At 36.4% G+C, this 19,465-nt stretch overlaps 1 protein-coding gene across 2 annotated transcripts; it reads right to left on the bottom strand.

The window, feature by feature from the left end:
• Positions 1-13,391: 13,391 nt before the first annotated feature.
• LOC149532808 (glycine-rich RNA-binding protein 4, mitochondrial-like) lies at positions 13,392-19,202 on the bottom strand. Of its 2 annotated transcripts, none has more exons than XM_089807756.1 (5): positions 19,097-19,202; positions 14,638-14,827; positions 14,470-14,538; positions 14,260-14,366; positions 13,392-13,964 (listed from the first exon to the last, which is right to left on the bottom strand). In XM_089807756.1, the coding sequence occupies exons 2-5, from the start codon at positions 14,771-14,773 to the stop codon at positions 13,764-13,766; spliced, it is 513 nt and encodes a 170-aa protein (XP_089663882.1). In that variant the 5' UTR covers positions 14,774-14,827; positions 19,097-19,202; the 3' UTR covers positions 13,392-13,763. The 2 variants fall into 2 exon arrangements, with proteins under 2 accessions (XP_089663882.1, XP_089663883.1); XM_089807757.1 differs by having other exon boundaries at positions 14,638-14,779.
• Between the last annotated feature and the right edge of the window lie 263 nt (positions 19,203-19,465).

Here is a 19,465-nt window from a genome sequence, read left to right as displayed (position 1 = left end):
ACCTCATGGAACCTAAATGGCCCACTCCCAACACGTTGAGGAGATAAACTCCAATACCAAACAGATATCAAAACACAAGTCAAAACCAACATCTAGGTTCAAGGAATCACCTGAAAGCAAACATCTCAAAGGGTACCAAGACACAAGTATTTCTAAACTCAGAGGCAACATAGACACGAAGGAAATCTACTATGCAAGTGGACAAGTGTCATCACATGAGCCAACTCTAAGGTTACCCTGGCAACCACTATGGACTTTGACCCCCTAGTGTCTCTATGTGGTATCAGTATCCTTTCGTACAAACAAGACATACTAAAAAGTCAACTCTAAGGTTACCCTAGTAGTCCCTTAGGATTTCGGACCCCTAGTGACTTTATGTGGCACCTTATCTTATTAATTTATTTTAATACATTTAATGAATTGTTATCACTTATTAAAATAACCTACAATGGGTTACCTAGACAACCTCTTTAAGGCTCCGGACCCCTAGTGACTTTATGCGGCACCTTATCTTATTGATTATTTTAACCCATTTAATGAAATGTTATCACTTATTAAAATAACCTTCAACAGGTTACCTAGACAGCCTCTTTAGGGCTATGGCCTCCATTGCAAGTCACTTCCCAATGTCATACAAATAATCTACTCTAAACTCAACAAAAGCAGGTCTTATACGACCATAAACCACACATCAGTTCTTAAACAAGCAACTGAAAAGTTTTAAAATATCACTAATCAAAATCACAAATTTCACCAATACAATCCTCCAAAGAGGACTGGTCCAAAATCAAGTACGCGTATACCAACCCATGACATCACCAAGAATAAATCACAACAATCACCTTAGTTCTAAACAAGCAATTAGAAAGCAATCCAAACATAATTGATCAAAGACTCAAAGGTTATACCAGAAAAGTCATACCATTCACTTCAGTTCTGCACAAGAGAAACTGGAAAGTGCAACAAAACATCAAATCAAACTCATCATAGAACACACATTTCATCACCATGGTCGAGTATAAAAGATCGTATAGAAAATATCATCATATAATAGAACTCCCCAAGCCTCTGGTAAAACATCTTGATTTAGTCAAAGCACTAAGTCAACTTGAACCCAACATCAGTAAATCACACATCGCATATAGTACATACAATGTAACTTTCTCAATACATTAAGTTTTGAAAACACAAAAGTTTAATTTTCGCTATGGTTTCCAGCTTAAAGATGTTTAAACATCGTTTCATAGTTCAATTTGATATCAAAACATAAGAGTTCAGTAAACATACACATTATAGTTTTCATCTTTTCAAAGTGTGAATTCACCTACAAGAGTTACAACCCAAATAATATTCTGAAACCAGAAACACAACAGTCACAAAGAAGACAATTGTTTTAAAGAACAAATCTACTGCACAAGATTCTACCTGAATTTGATGCTAATTCGACAATGCACGGAGCATGCAAGTATTTTCCTTTCTTTCTGAAAACCTCCTTTTTCAAAATTGCTCCTCCCAAAACCCCCAGTTCATGAAAAATGAAATCTCAATCTCTAATGAAGAGTTTTTCCCCTAATCTAGGGTTTTAATTGTGCAATCACACGAAAAAATTTCATCCTTTATTAGTTATTATATTTTAATTTCATACACAACCTTTATGCAATTTGATTAAAATAAACTTGATTAAATTAATACTTTTTGTTTCTTATTAAATCATGAGACGCTTTTAATATAATATTTATTAATTTAACTAATAATATTATTTAGAATTTTTTATTAAAATAAAACTCCTAGATAAATTATTATTAAATTATATAAATATAAAACGCCAAAATTAGAACTTTAATAATATCTTTTAAATTTAATTCTTTTATTTAATTAATTTCTCAATTAATTAAATATAATTAAATATTAAATTTTCTTTACAAAATTTTCATTAAATTATCTTTTAACTTGATTTAATTACCACTGAACCCATACCCACAAAACCAAATATAACTCAACTGAAAGACAAAGCACAGATTCAAACTCCAGGGTCAAAATCACGAATTCTCATCACTTGACAAATTCAAAAACGTAAACAACTTAAGTACTTGTCCTACTTTCTAGGAAAATTAGCTTAAGTTAAAATTTGGACTCAAGAATTATCTCCCCACTTATGCCATTGAGATACTGCAATAAGGTACACTCATCTTGGCAATTCAGAGAAGTTGATACCCAATACTTACAATCTGCATAAAATCCATGCATGTACATACTCATATTGTAAACTAAACAGGGAATGGAGGGGAGTGGTACATCATGTAGATCCCCACTGGCGAGTGACTACAACTCCCTCCCTTAACCACATCAAGAATGTCAATCATAAAATAAAATATATATGTACACCATACACATGCAAGTATGGGGTAAATATCCAAAAAACTGCATATAAATCATTCATCTAACTAACATCAAGCAATAACTAAAATTAATGTATGAACATGCATAAATAATCATAAAAATAATCCTAAACACCTAAAATAACTTAGTAACTCATCACATATATACACTGAATATGAAATACATCTACTCAAACCTGATAATCATAAACATAAACATAAAACAAGCCTAAATGACTCCAATAGTACAATCAGAAAAGTCACTAGGGTTTGGCATTACAAAAATTGAGTAGTTGACTCTAATGATTGGATGGGAAACTAACAAAAAGACAACAACTCCAAAGTTGCACACTGGCATGGCTATGGACCTTGACAAGTCTGCAAAACACATGCAAAGAGGAATGATTTATGATGCTTTTGGTCATTTTGGTCAGAGTGCATGCTCGCAGCTTCGCAACTTCACAACTTTGTCGCTTCATAGTTATGCAAAAGGACTTAAGAGGAAGATAAAAACACTTAAAGCTTATACAGCTTCATTATGCAAGTTTAAAAAGACTTAACAGTTACAACAAATGACTTGAAGCAAGAAAAAGGTAGAAGACAAAAACCCAAGACGACACACTAGGACCCTACTAGACAACCCAAGAACCTTCTTGACTATCGAAGACACTCAAAAGTGACCATCATCTGACTTGCCAAGAAGGCACACAGATTAGAAAGCAATATTGAGAAAAAAGGGTCCCCTTTTGGGAAGGCAAAAATGCACCATGCACTATGGAACTACAACTAGTAATATAGTACAAACAACATACTAACAAAATTCTAGACTCTACAAGTCCACTCAACGATTTGTGTTTAAGTTGATTTAAATAAGCTTTTCACTAGACACATTAAGTTGTTTGGTCAAGGATTTGAGATGGACCAACCTTTTTTTAACAAGTTGAATGTATGATTTTTCCAAGAAGGCCATCTTATTTGTGGTTGTCAAATAAGAATGAATAGAGCCCTTTTTGTCCAATCTTGTTGAGTCTTGTTATTAAGTTTAAGTGACGAATCATTTCCCCTTTGTCAAATCAAAATAAATATCCAAATCCTCCTCGCCAAAATGGTCCTTTCCCCCACTTGTCTCCAATCGCATCCAATGATATATGTGAAGAAAATAAAAGAACCCTCATCTCCTTCTCACATTCCTTCACCATTCCATCATTATCTTGTTATTAAGTAGAAGCAACAAATCATTTCCCCTTTGGCAGATCAAAATAAATAAATATCCAAAACCTCCTCGTCGAATGGGTCCTTTCACCCACTTGTCTCTAGTCGCGTCCAATGATATCTACGAAGAAAATAAAAGAACCCTCATCTCCTTCTCACATTCCTTCACCATTCCATCATTTTACAATCTTATTAGAGTCCCCACCCATCGTGCCCCAAGAAGAGAAAAGAACCCTAATCTCCTCACATTCTATTTGGTTGCTAGAACATGATTCAAGAATTGGCATTCAGCAACCTTCATTTGGGATTTTGGAACTTGAAATCTAGATTATTGTTTTGAGGATTTGATTTGGGACCGTTTGGTTCACCAAGATTTCATTATGAGAATACACATTTTCACCATTTGGTTGCACATTTCCGGAAATGGAATACCGACTAGAATAAGCAAGCTAGGGCAGGTCTAACTAGCATGACTCGAAGATGGGTGCTTAGATGTTGTGTTATTGTTTAAAGCTATTGTAAAACAACTCGTCTCTCTTTCAAATTTTGCATTTCTTTGAATGTGTGAGTTGTTTGGTATATATGACAATTAGTGGTGATTTGCGGAGTGGTGTATAATTTGGACGATGAGAGGGAGAGTCTGATAGCATATGAAATGTCCCTTTTCTGATTTTATATGATATTCAAGCCTCTAATCAGATCTTTAAGATCAAAGAATCAATCTTTCAAAGATCCACCAATTTCTCAATAAACCCCAAATCGGGTATGCCGAAAATAGTGCCAAAAACTTCACAGCTTCACATATTATTAGTAAATCTGAAAGTGGACATTTTTATAGAATTTTCAGCAGCATAACAGCCTACAAAATGACATTTTCATATCTGTATAACATTTACACAACAACTCCCAAACGGAAGATAAAAACAATGCTCATCAGGCTCCCAAAAACAACATAGAATAGCCCGATAACACCACAAAAACACTAATAATCTATCACAGAGGTATAATCATGACCAAATACATATATTCAGCTCTATTTTAACATCTAAAATTCTAAAATACAGCAGCAACCCAAACTGATATGAAATACTCAACCGGAAACACCAAACTCTTACAAAAAACACACCCGAAAAACCACAAATCTGCACTGTTCAGCACAAAGGCAAACTTTGCATGAGCATGCACATGGAATGGCTTCAAACTCCCGTCCTTAGCCTTCTTGAAAACCTGCAAACTCCCGTTCTTGGGTCTCCTTCTCCACAGGTTTGGCAGCCTCTGAAGAATAACAAAGAAATGAGCAAAAATCAAGTTTTGGAATTAGCTCAAAATGCCTCCAAACCCTTTAAAAGAGGGCATAACCCTAACTCACGTCCAAGAGGGGTTAATAAAACATATTTTAATAATAATTTTCATTTATTAGTCCATTAGCTTCCAACGATTATCCCCTTTTTTCGAAACTTCACCTTTTTGGGCCTGCCTGCCTTAACAAAGATTATTATTTTTAATTATTTGAAAAGTGGACATGACAAGTCCTCCCCTTCCAAATATTGCTTGTCCTCAAGCAATGGCTGAACAATAGACCAATCAATCCACCTGGATCCCAAATGTAGTCATGAACTATACTATTGTCAATTAACACAGGCTCCTGCAATATCCTCTGCAATATAACCAAGAGGAATCCATAATCAAACTGACAATTACTACTCAATCAAACTCCAAAGTCACAACTTCCACAGTCAGAAACCCACGAGACACAAGCTCTTAGAACATCAAAACTCAAGTAAAGTGGACAAATCAAATTGCCAACATAGTAAATACCATCAACGCATCCCACTGGCCTATACGGAATGTACAATCCAACTTTGCAACAATGGTGAACACTCCCGAATGAAACTGTACCAAGTATGGAGAATCCACACACTGTACAACTCCTGCAGTCAACACAACTCTGCAGATCACCGACCACTGTCTCATAACCATAACTCCCATGCACCCCTGATGGTGAAAAGTTATCACAAGATAAACAGCACGAAATGGAACCCAAACCAAGTTTGTCTGCCATCAACTCCTCAGCACAAGGATCAAATGCTAACTTATGTACATACCCTTCAATATAATGTTGATAAAAAAAACCAACCTTAGTCAACAACTCACCATGAACAAGTGATACAACCAACTGTGACTGATCACCAGCTAAGTCAGGAGATGTCATAGCCAAAGGAGTAGAATCAATAACAACACCCGTTGAAACATCACCCCAAAACTCCTACTCTAAGTCATGTATTATCAAGCTCTCAACTGCAAGACCTATCGCCATGTCATGCCCATCACAACTCTCATCTCGAGGCATCAAACTATCCCATAACTGATGATAAGCACTAGGAACCAAAGTACATCTCTGTATCATCATCTCATCAACATGGTCATCAAAGGTGAATTGATGAGCATACTTCACAATATAATGTCGATAGAATGCGCCAATCTCAGTAAGTGGCTCAGACTGCAATCCAGATGTAACTAACTGTAATTGATCACTAACCAAGTTGGAACTGACTACTACCTCTGAAGACATCGCCAAGGGAGTAGTATTACTAGCAAGAACCATGCCAATTGTCGGCTCACCAACATCACACATGGTCTTTGATACATCATCTCTAGTCTTCATGCCATTAGTACTAGAGATCACCACCATGTCAGGCATACCACAACAATCTGTTGCAGCACCCAACTCAACTGAACCTAACTCTAGTGGGGACAAACCCGATATGTCAATGTTAGTATCAAGGATGGATGCATCCCCATCTCCACTGTCTTTGACAATCTCGACCATGGACATCCTCGGATCACCAGACACCATAGCTTGTGACTGTATAGAATCTGGTAAAGACTGTAGTTGCTCTAACTCCATGTTCACCTTAGCCAAATGAAACTGTGACTCCTTGAAAGCCAACTGTGTACTCTCAAGAATCTCAGAAGTCACCTCAAACTACTAAGTAAGCTCACTCACCTCATCTTCCTTGGCCAACAATGCATCGTATGCTGCACTGCTCCACTCCATAAGATAATCTCTATCGGCTACCAACTGCATATAATCCTGTCTCAGAATCTGGATAGCCTCCCATAAAGAGTGGAACTCTGTCAAGGAAAGATAACTGCCTCCCTGCTCATCACTAGTAGGAGAACCCCATCCATAAATTGCTAACAACTGATGAGCAGCATCAAAATGCTGGCAAGCGATAGCAATGTCTCGCTCACTAACTCTCAACTGATTAGACACATGATGGCACTGGCTAGACTGTCTCCTACAAACCTCCTCTAATGCACTGTCTAAAGGCGTATTCTCAAAGTTACTAGTCTCTAGAGTATTACCATCCATATCCTGTGAATCAACTCCAAAGCTCATATCAACATATGGAGTATCAAAAACTGTAGCACTGATGTCTAACTCCTCTGTACCAAAAGAAACTGCCAAGGAAACTAAGTCTTCAAAACTACCCACTGCATCCTCCTAGATGTCATCAATGCCAATATGATCCTGGGACTCATCTATACACACTAGCAAATATGAAAGATCATCAACACATTCCAGCAAGTATGGTCAACTGGATATATGAACAAAGCCCAACACCGGTGTATAAAAACTAATACCAGCATCGGACAAGCTGCTGGCACAAGAAAAGACAACACCGTGCAATCTGCTAATCAAATCCATGATAGCACCCAAACAAACACTGCTACCAAAAAGTGTTAAAGATCTCCAGTCAACTGAATCCCAAATGCCAATATAACAATCTCGAGTCCATATTTGTAAACTAGAATCAGCTGGTAACTCAAGAAAACTCCTCACCTGAGTAATATGACCAATACCAACTAACTCCACATACTTGTCATGATGAGATAATGAAGTCACAATACTGTTTTTGTTCACTTTCAGCCGGCTGGACAAATCATGTGAAGTACTACCAGCCTCAACCTCATGTGTCGAAGCATCTAACTGTGCCTGGTACTCTTTCTCAGCAAAGTCGTGAATGCTCAATGTCTGCTCATCTCTACCAGGTATCTCACCATCATGCACAACAACATCCTCATAATCATCATCTGAACCCACTACGCTGTAGTCACTACCTGTTGTAACTATGCCATCCTGAATACCTGTGACATCACCCTTTGACGACCTGTATACAATTGTCTCAATTTGAGCATCAAGTTGACCATTACTATCAATCTGTGTAATATCCTTTCTCACTACCTCCTGTGGTGGAGTAGAATCTGAGACCTCAGCCTGGCTATAAGCTAGTTTCTCAAACTCCTCATGCAAGTTCTTGGTAATTGTGTCATCTGCCCTGTGAGAAAATTTGCCAAATAGAAATCCAGTCAACTTATCCACCTTAGCTGAGTCGGACAACATGTCATTCATTATACGATGGTGCTCAACCAACTGTTCAGACATGTCATGGCTTATTTTCCTAAGTTTATCTCGAATGTCTAAATGACCATCTTTTCTACTGTTCTGACTTTGGATATCAATTGTCCAAGATCGTGTCCTCTGAGACTCTGTACTATACCTGTCCATTTTGAATAAAGTAGAGTGTAACCCCAATAGGTTATAACTTCTTCAAACACCAAGAACTGACATGCAATTGATTAGAAGTAGGATGCAACCATAGATTTTAACATGCAGCTGATTAGAAGCAACATGCAACTACCAAATTCACCAAGAACTAACATGCAAATGATTAGAAGTAGCATGCAACCATAGATTTTGACATACAGTTGATTAGAAGCAACATGTAACCACCAAATTTACCAAGAACTAACATGCAAATGATTAGAAGTAGCATGCAAACATAAATTTTGACATGCAAGATTTGGGTAGTTGTCAAAACTGACATGCAAATTTCTACAAACCCTCAGGCTGGCAAGATCATAGCTCTGATACCACTGAAATGTCCCTTTTTTGATTTTATATGATATTCAAGCCTCTAATCAGATCTTTAAGATCAAACAATCAATCTTTCAAAAATCCACCAATTTCTCAATAAACCCCAAATCGGGTATGCCGGAAATAGTGTCAAAAACTTCACAGCTTCACATATTATTAGTAAATCTGAAAGTGGACATTTTTATAGAAATTTCAGCAGCATAACAGCCTATAAAATGACATTTCCAGTTCTGTATAACATTTACACAGCAACTCCCAAACGGGGGATAAAAACAATGATCATCGAGCTCTCGAAAACAACATAGAATAGCCCGGTAACACCACAAAAATACTAATAATCTATCACAGAAGTATAATCACGACCAAATACATATATTCAGCTCTATTTTAACATATAAAATTCTAAAATACAGCAGCAACCCAAACTGATATGAAATACTCAACCAAAAACACCAAACTCTTACAAAAAACACACCCGAAAAATCACAAATCTGCATTGTTCAGCACAAAAGCAAACTCTGCATGAGCATGCACATGGAATGGCTTCAAACTCCCGTCCTTAGCCTTCCTGGAAACCTGCAAACTCTCGTTCTTGGGTCTCCTTCTCCACAGGTTTGGCAGCCTCTGAAGAATAACAAAGAAATGAGCAAAAATCAAGTTCTAGAATCAGCCCAAAATGCCTCCAAATCCTTTAAAAGAGGGCATAACCCTAACTCACGTCCAAGAGGGGTTAATAAAACATATTTTAATAACAATTTTCATTTATTAGTGCATTAGCTTCCAAAGATTATCCCCTTTTTCTAAAACTTCACCTTTTTGGGCCTGCCTGCCTTAGCAAAGATTATTATTTTTAATTATTTGAAAAAGGGACATGACAGCATACTAGCGAGAGAAGCTGCCTGCAACACCCATTCCACAGAGTGTGTGGGAACTCATCTCCGCCGATGATGACAAAGAGGCACTAAAAATCAACGGCAAGAGAGCTAGGATGCAATCTATGATCCGCTTGGTGTAGGAAAGGGAAAACATTCCTAAACTTGAGAAGATGGATCCTCTTTTGCACTGCATGCCAAATGAATTGTCTTCCAATCACGGATCGTACATTGTAGATCCTCAACTTTACAACTATCATTGCAATTATATCTGCTTGTTTCTACTTGAGAAGAATCTACAGTGTGGAACAAAAGTCTCTATGAAGTTTTCAAACAAGCAGAAGATGCCGCTTCTTCCCCATGCCGTGGCAGACGAAATCCCCTCTTCGGACAAGCTCTCCTTGGTGGACATTAAAAAAAATTCTTTTGTATTAATTTGCAATGCTTGTTTTTCCCAAAATTGAAATTAAAACGAATATTTGAGCAATACCAACTATTTGGAAGCAAGAGCGAATCCTCGATTTGCGGGATAAATGAAGATACCAAATTCTAATTTTCTCATATTCCAATTCTCATTTCATCAACCCAAATAATAAATTACATTTTTTTTTTAATTCGCAATTCTAATTCCTGTTGATATCTACGAACCAAAGAGGCCCAAAGAGAAAAGAGCCCTCATCTCCTCACATTCCTTCACCGTCCATCATTTACCTATCTTATTAGAGTCCCCATCCCATCATACCCCAACCTCTCTAAAGTCTCCCAAAAAGGACATTTTCAATTCCTAACTAACTCCAAAGATCTAGATCACCTTCTTCAAGGTTGGATGATTGCTTGAATTAGGGGCAATCTATTCCTCTTTCTTTCGTTGTTTCATCATTAATCAAAAATTATTATTACGAAACGTGTGAGGATCGTCTCTCCCTCGGCATAAATTTAAACTCACGGAGATGGTAGAAATCAAGTATTTAATTCTTCAAGACGTTACATTAAGTGATACTCGTCCTGATCTTTATTTGTTCAATGTATGGAAGTGGTGGTATAGCAATTAGTTTTTCTCCTTCGATATCCAATATGTCATTCATACGGGCACGGATCCCTCACACAGTTGTCTTTGGGTCCTCTCTTTTATCAATGTATATAAGATATGCATGCGCCCAATGGGTCTCTAACAACATATCTACTATTTAGGATTGGATGGCTAAAAACCTCTCATATGTTGAGGGAATTGGAAGGGGTATTATAAGATAGTGTAACTTAACGAGGACCGCGGTCGATATAATTATGTCAGGATATGAATGATAAATTTCATTTTCTTTCGTAATATATAGTTGGAATGGTTGATCCCATCTATCATAAGCATTCTAGTAATGTGAATTGTTGGTTTACATTATCTGTCTATGTATTTGGGAGGAGAGGGAGATTTGCGTATTGGTGTTAGTAGATTGCTGCACCACTCTCTCTGTTCTATTTCCACTGCTCCTAAAATAAACATGTTAGAATGGTTGACCCCATCTATCATAGGTATTCTAGTAATGTGAATTGTTGGTTTACATTACCTATCAATGAATTTGGTGAGGAGAGGGAGATGAGCCTAAATTTGGGGAAGAGAGGGAGATTGGCGTATTGGTGTTAGTAGAACCACTCTTTCTATCCTATTTCCACTGTGCTCCTAAAATAAACATGCCTTTTCAACTCCACTATAATTTTAATATTTCCCAATTAAAAAATATCGTAAGTACTCTAGTAATGTGAATTATTTGTTTACATTATCTATCTATGAATTTGGTGAGGAGAGGGAGATTAGCGTATTGGTGTTACTAGAACCACTCTTTCTGTCTTACTTCACCTGCTCCTAAAATAACATGCCTTCTCGACTCCACTGTAAATTTAATATTTCCCTATTTAAAAATTCTTGAACATGTTGTTCCGTCGCAATGAATCGGAATAGCCGGAAGAAGGAAGTTCTTGGGTCGAGTGGGATAGTTGATTGCCTTGAAAAAATGTACTTTCATTAATTCTTTAGGCAGAGACTGGATTGGAAGCAAGCAGCGTAAAGAAAATCAATTCACTTGGCAGAGACTGGATTGGAAACAAGTAGCGTAAAGAAAATTATCTTCATGGTAAGCCTGAGCAGGATACGAAACAACTAAATTGTGATTTTACATAACAAAAGTATTCAAACTTATATTGTTGTCTTTGAATCACAGCTAAGAGCAAAGTATTCAACCTTCCATTGTTGTCCTTAAATCGCAGGCTTCCTTTGGTCAGTTAGCTTCCATTGTTGTTCTTAAATCACGGCTAATTCATGTTCTACCTGGCCTTAGATTACATACCATTGTTGATTCATATGGATAAGCCATTTCAAGACATGTTACTAACGTTCTATTGTGTTTGCAGCTTCTGAACCTAACCAAACCCAGCAAAAGCAATGTATGCCACAAAAACCCTATGTTTGGCGGTCTTTCGCATATACGTGAACGTATTCTAAACAGAATAGATTTCTCTATGGAAACGTTTTGACTTTGAAAGCAAGAACTTACTACAGTAGATAAGAACAAACTTCATGCAAGCTATGTTGATTCATATGGATAAGCCATTTCAAGACATGTTACTAACGTTCTATTGTGTTTGCAGCTTCTGAACCTAACCAAACCCAGCAAAAGCAATGTATGCCACAAAAACCCTATGTTTGGCGGTCTTTCGCATATACGTGAACGTATTCTAAACAGAATAGATTTCTCTATGGAAACGTTTTGACTTTGAAAGCAAGAACTTACTACAGTAGATAAGAACAAACTTCATGCAAGCTATGTAAGTGACATTGCATTGATTATAATTCCAGTGAAGACCACCACAGCATATTTTAGTGTGCTGGTTGGCAACATCCAGTTATTTAACTGGCTTTTTAGTTCTTTCGCACATGTATAAACAGAATAGATTTCTCTGTGGAAACGTTTGACTTTAAAAACATTAACTTGCTATGGTAGATAAGGAAAAACTGCATGCAAACTATGGAAGTGGCAATCAATTATTAGAATTCCAGTGAACACCACCACACCATCATATTTTAATTTTAGTCTGCTGGTTGGCAACATCCAGTTATTTATGGGCTTTTTTGCCAGATTTGTGCATGCAGAAGAATTGGTGCAAAATTTACAGACTGTAGACAAACAGATTTTCCAGACACTTAACAGTTTGATAGTGATTTTGAAAGGGTTCCTAGTTCCTAGAAATGTTCATCAGCTTAGAACCGTTGGGTTAAGCTGTCAAGAGGTGTAACATCACAGTGGCAATTTAAATAGAGGACAGTACCGCAAATTCTATGCAGGCCTTAGTACTGCAAATCCCAAGCTATCAAGAAATCCAGAAGTGAAATGGCAATTTTACTGAAGACCACTCCGTCCAAAAATTTGTAATGATCCCTTAAACTAGCTTTCATTGAAGGCTATACCAATACAGCTGTAACACTTACATGCCTATATAGTTTGAAAATTACAATGCCCATCGTAACCAACAGAAAAACTAATTTACCAATAGACCAAACTTAATATTGTCAGTTCCGATGGTTGACTAACATTTGTCCAGGCATGTAGCCGAGCTTACTGGCTATTCCCAAACAATACATGTCCAATTAAAAACTATTAGCGCTCAGCCAGGTCAACTCTACATAAGCCCCACATGTCTCTGCTATGTAGTTAACTAGAAGTAACAGTCACGAGACATTATACCAAACTAAAACAGAAACACAAATGAAGTGCATAGCTATCTTAAGACTAATATTCATATTAACTTGCCTTTCAATCTTCTGCTGCTTGTAAATCATCTTAAAAGCTGGACTATAACATTGGGACTATAAAGTCTAGTAACAACTTTCAAGATAAAATTATTCAGAAGGCCCTTGACAACCAAAACAATAACAATAAAGCAAAAGCTACCATCAATAAGAAGCAAGAAAAAGTCAATTCATCTCTGGCAAACCAGTGATTTATGTTCCTTTCAAAGACTACCCCACAGAAGCTTTCAAATTATAATATTTGCTGAAAGGTCAATAAGGTGCTATAAGTTCAGTATTCAAAATCTCTCATTTCAAATTTAAAAAAGAAAACTTGGCAACAAACTAGCTTGCACAATTGTTACACTTTGGCAAGTAGGCTTCTGACACAGTGCCTATAGTGTTTGCCTGCTCCGTCAATATATAGGACCCACATATATCCACAGTAAGGAATAGGCTTGAAGTAACAAAGTGCTAACCAGAAACAAATGGCCAACATGAATCCAACAATAGATATGCAATAATTGATCAAAATGCTCAATCAGCAAAACTATAATGAACCAAGGATTCATCTTTCCCCAGCATCAGTAACTCTTGCCCTCGTCAAATCCATCGCCTGACCTGCCACCACCACCAAAATCATCAGCTCCCCCATAACTGCCACCACCTCCATAACCACCACCTCCACCATAGCCACCACCCCCGCCATAACCACCACCCCCTCCTCCAAAGCCTCCAGTTCTCTCTGTGGCATAGTTAACACGAACACTGCGACCTTGAATTTCCTGAAGCCAGATTATAAGATTTCGTTAGCCTTAACCTGCTCAATGACATTTTAACCCAGAATATTGAAGCTTGGTCAAGAGAGAAATAAATTAAATTTTAACATAAGTAATGCATTCAATTAGTGCATAAGATAAACACTTATAAAACCTTTAACAAATTTAATCCAACTCTCTAGTCTCATATAAAAGATGTACAAAAACAACAGAAACGATGCTCAATATATCACAATTTTAAGACATTTAATTTGAATCAGCAAGAATGATGCATCTCTTACTAAGAACAATTATGTCTTACCTTGCCATCCATTGCTGACATTGCAGCTGTAGCTTCGTCAGTGTTAGTAAAGCTAACAAAACCAAAGCCTCTTGATCTACCACTGTCTCTATCCAGGATAACTCTTGCTGTATCAGAGTTAACAAAATAATAATCAATCAACATAATCCAACAATTTAGATTCAAATTCATAATATTGTCCTCGCTCATTTGTGCTCCCTCTTTTTTTACCTTCAATCACCTCCCCATAGTCACTGAATGCTTCTCTCAGGGATGAATCATCCACACCCCAAGATAGCCCTGCACATTTACTCAAAAGAAACAGAAACTTCTTAAGACAACATCATCAGATACCAATAAATATCTAAAAGCTGAGTAGCATGCAAGTCTTGCAATTACCTCCTATGAAAAGCTTTGAAGATGACATGTAGCGCACAGCATTAAATATGGAAGGCATGGATGCTGAGGCACTTGAACCAGTGTGCTTTGTAACAGATTGCCTTAAAAGGCTTCCCAATTTATTGGCAAAAGCCATTTTGCCCTGCTCAATGAATAGCAGGTTTCCAAAGAAGCTTTGACCTCTCGCTAGCTTGAATTTCCAAATACAACAAAAACAAATTGAAAAGCAGATAAATTAAATAAAAGAGAGAAGCAAAAACTGAGGTCAGTGCAGACAAGACACGGTCTTCATCAGCACACCAAAATTACATACACAAAGCACAAACAAGTAATAACAGAAGTTCAAAATCCAGCAAAGATAAGTGTTCAATCATTTCAATGATGCACAAACAAGGTCATCTCACAGCAATTAACCATTTGGCAAATCCTCTATTACTTGAAAACTTTTCCGCATAACCTATGCTATACTATGCTGAAATTGTGACCAATTGACCAAAAACGTGTATATCTGGAAGAAGAATTGGGCAAATGTCTTATACTTCAGAGAATGTTTGTACTTAAAAAGTGCAATGCTCTACAAATACAATGTCATGGAAGAGGTATCTAGATCCAAATTTTTGGAAGAAGCAGTGGATAGTACTATTATACGTCAATGGATTTTCAGATATAGAACTGTAATGCTTTACACTTACAATACCCACTGGAGCATTTGCTTGCATACTACAGCTTTAAATATAGTAAGGAAAAGAGAGGTGTCCAGAGATATCACTTATAAAACACATGTATATGTATTAACATTAAGTCAACAAGTAGATGTGTCAGACACAAAAGATAATGAGGCGAATGAATTTAAAACCAAGGACAGGTTTAATCGTTTAAGTGTGTTAATGTTTGGTAGCTTCAGTCCGATAACTAGATGACTGTACACATAATTATATATGAGATAATTTTATGTGAGATGTAAACTTATTATATTAGAGAAATATATTTATATTCATATATATATATATATATATATATATATAACAATAGTTAAGTTTATATAAAATAATTTTATGATTATTGAATAGACATGTCCCATGAAGGGACATGTCTATTCATGACCTATGTTCAATATAAGAAGAGGATGTTGCCTATGGAAAACATATACCTCAACAGGCAATGCAAGTACATTTGCAGCGATCCGAGAAACATCAACATGGTATCAGAGCAGGTCTGCAAATGTAAGAAAGTAATCAATGGTTATAGTAAAATATTGCAGATTTAGAGATTTACAACTGTGCGATCAAAAGACAGATTTCAACCTTTGCAAGGATTAAATCAGTGATCGCATGAACAAGTTTGTATGTAGCACAGATATTTCTTCTCTGTGGTGCACAGGGCTTCTTGAACAAACCAAAATTTCTATCCGTATGGTCTCCGAATTCTATCAGGTTCTTTGCATATGATTCCACATCAACAACTAGCACAAACAAACCTCTACAAGTTAACGGGTTATCTCGTTATACTTCAGGTTAAATGAGTAAAATGATGAAAATAAACATCACGTGGGAAAGGAATAAACATTGGATAAAAAGAAAGTGCAATCAGTGTAGTACTGATAATTCAATATTTGTTGACTTTGGCATGTTTTTCATTGATGTTAAAGGATAAGTCATTATAGAATGGTGATAATGAAATGAGTATGGAAAGAAGGATGGTGTTCTCTTGGATACGAGATATTCTTGTCTACTTAAGGATTATTCATGATTGTTGGAAGATCATCGATATTTATAATACTGTTGAATTGTTTGACCGAAGACGTATATCATGGGGTTTTGGTCCTGTGACAGGAATAACAGTATGCAGCTCAAAGAACAGAGCTCTTTAGGACAGATGTCTATGGGAATGGAGTCTCGGTACCAGTGATCATGGAGCTCTGCTATTCCTGTCAAAATCTCTGGCACAAACAAAGCTTGCAAAAAGAATGGTGTGTTTTAAAGAACTGACAAATAATTCAGGAAGATTAAACTATGGCATTTAATCAGCATTGGCATCCAACAGGGGAAAGGTTTCTATCGGGCTGCACAAAACTATGTTGAAACAGCATTAATGACAAATGTTCAAAGTCATCATTCATTTCTCTTTCCTTGAAGAATTTGTCATACTTGAAGCCATCTATTGAATGTACTAAGATATATATGTGTCACATTAAGAATATTCTACAGCCATCATTCTTTTCAGATTTGGTTAGCGGCAGAACTTGGAAAGACAAAGGCACCATCTAAAGATTTGAATGAGACTTTATAAATGCATATCATTCAATGGTCAATCACAAGTTTTCTTGAATAATATTGTCAAGATATATATGACAAGAATGCTTATGTTTCATTAAATTTTATACCTGAGATATAATGGGACAACAGATGAATTAAAGTTATCTGCAAGGTGACGATCCAAAGAAGAAATGACAGATAATAAAAGATAGAATGCCGACTGTTAAATATGATCAGAAGAACAGCTTGGGAAGTGAATCCGAATGATGTCTCTAGGTTTATCATATACTGTTGTTTGACTATTACAGATTACAAATCTTAGGTTTTTATACACAATAGCATATGAGGAGTGTTCTTGCAGGAAAAAGAAGGAGATTTGGATTCAGAGGGATTCTTAAAATCTATGTGTGCTATGGACCTATCCCCTGTGTACATCATAAGGAAGTGACGACTTCCAAATGATCATCACTTGTATTTGGAGAAGTTGTTGTAAAGTGACGATCTTACAATAAACTTGCATTCTGAGATGAAATAAATTGAGTAAATGGTGAATGTCTTGCATCTCAACATTCTGGGAGGCCATTACTTTTAGAGTACTTGGTGAATATCACTGATATTGTGGCAGGCCAATACTCTTGATATCAAATGTGATATCTAAACGTTTTGAATAAGTGGTGAATATCATTGATATTCTAGGAAGCCAATACCCTTGATATCAAATGTGATATCTAAACATTTTGAGTAAGTGGTGAATATCATTAATATTCTAGGAGGCCAATACTCTTGATATCAAATGTGATATCTAAACCTTGTTTTGAGTACTTGATGAATATCGGATGTCGATATTCTGAGAGATCAAGACTCTTGATATCCAATGTGATATCTAAACTTTGTTTTGAGTAATTGATAAATATCATATGTTGATATTCTGGAGATCAATACTCTTGATATCATATGCGATATTAATGGTACAAAACTTCTGAGTTTTCCTTAAATTCCTAATATTACCAATGGTGTAATATTTGTCTTGTGTTTATCCTCCCTTGCTAAGAGGGAGTGTTAATGTTTGGTAGCTTCAGTCGGATAACTATATGACTGTACCCGTAATTATATATGAAATATAATTTTATGTGAGATATAAATTTATTATATGAGAAATATATATATAACAATAGTTAAGTTTATATAGAATAATCATTTGATTATTGAATAAACATGTCCCATAAAGGCATATTTCTATTCGTGACCTATGTTCAATATAAGAAGAGGATGTTGCATATGGAAAACATATACCTCAACAGGCAATGCAAGTACATTTGCAGCGATCTGAGAAACATCAACAAAGTGTTAGTGTAGCCTAAAACATCTTCTACAAATAATAGGAATTAATAATTCGTTTCACGTAGTGGAGAACAAATTTGACAATTAATCCTAGATGCAACCATGGAGAAGGAATGTCAAAATGGTTGTCCAAATTTCAAACTCAACTAAGAAACCAGTTGACCATATAAATGTCATGTTTAAGTCCATCAAGTAATGATCAGTTAACTTTAAGCTCAATCCAGCGGAATATTATGAATCCTACAGCCTATTTCATGTTATTGACCAGTCTAACAAAACTAAGTTGTAGCATCATTCATAGTAGGTTTCCGTACATTTTAACTCACTATGAAGTCAACACTACAATGCGACTCAAACTACATTTCACGTCAGTGACTAAACAAAAAACCACTCTGTCGAGCCATGAATGTCATGTAGTGCCTAAAGGGTTTACTGCGTACATTAACAAGGTATCACACAGGCATAAGCAACGTCGCTAACAACAGAAAACACACGAAAAGATTAACTTAACGAAAAAGGCTAAATGCACAATATACTTAAAGAACTAATTGCAAAGCCTGAGAGATACATTGGGTTTAAGGTGTGTGCATAAACCTAACAGTAAAACCTCACAAAAATCCAGACATCTGCTAGGGTTTAAGGAATATGCATAAACCTAATAGTAAAACCCTGCAACAATACAAACACCTGCTAGGGTTTAGGACTTCGAAAATTTGGCATCAAAGACAAATAATAAAAATGGATCTTTTTTCCCAGAAAAGGATTTGACCCAAGATACTAACAAAACTTATAAGAAACCATTTAGGTACTTCCACTTAAAACACATAAAAATAAATTCCTATAGTAAAGACTGAAGAACATACCTTGAATATGCGAGTTCGTAGGATCGAACCCTGTACATACCCCGGCTAAAACCCTAAACCCTGCAATGTAAAACCGACTGCTGTGCTGCAAAACGAACCAAATAATAGAAGGTGCTGAGAAGGGAGGATTTAAATAGTCTATATTAGGGCAGACCGGTCTTGACGTGTATGCCCCATCATCTGTACCGTTGGTTCCACCATCAGGATAATCAGCACCGCTGGATTTACTCGATGCTCACCGTCAGATCGGATAATCTGGATTTTTCGATGCGCACGTGGACGACTCCCAGCCGTAGGGGTTCTGTGTGGGTCAAATGTTGGAGGGTGTTTCATATGAACACCTCATTTTTGTGATGATAAATAAATTAG

This window comes from Cupressus sempervirens, chromosome 10 (assembly GCF_028749045.1).
Source record: "Cupressus sempervirens isolate cs-2001-9-10 chromosome 10, ASM2874904v1, whole genome shotgun sequence".
NCBI classification, from domain to species: Eukaryota; Viridiplantae; Streptophyta; class Pinopsida; order Cupressales; family Cupressaceae; genus Cupressus; species Cupressus sempervirens.
Note: the sequence above shows the minus strand (reverse complement) of the source record. Positions and strands in the feature narration are given on the sequence as shown.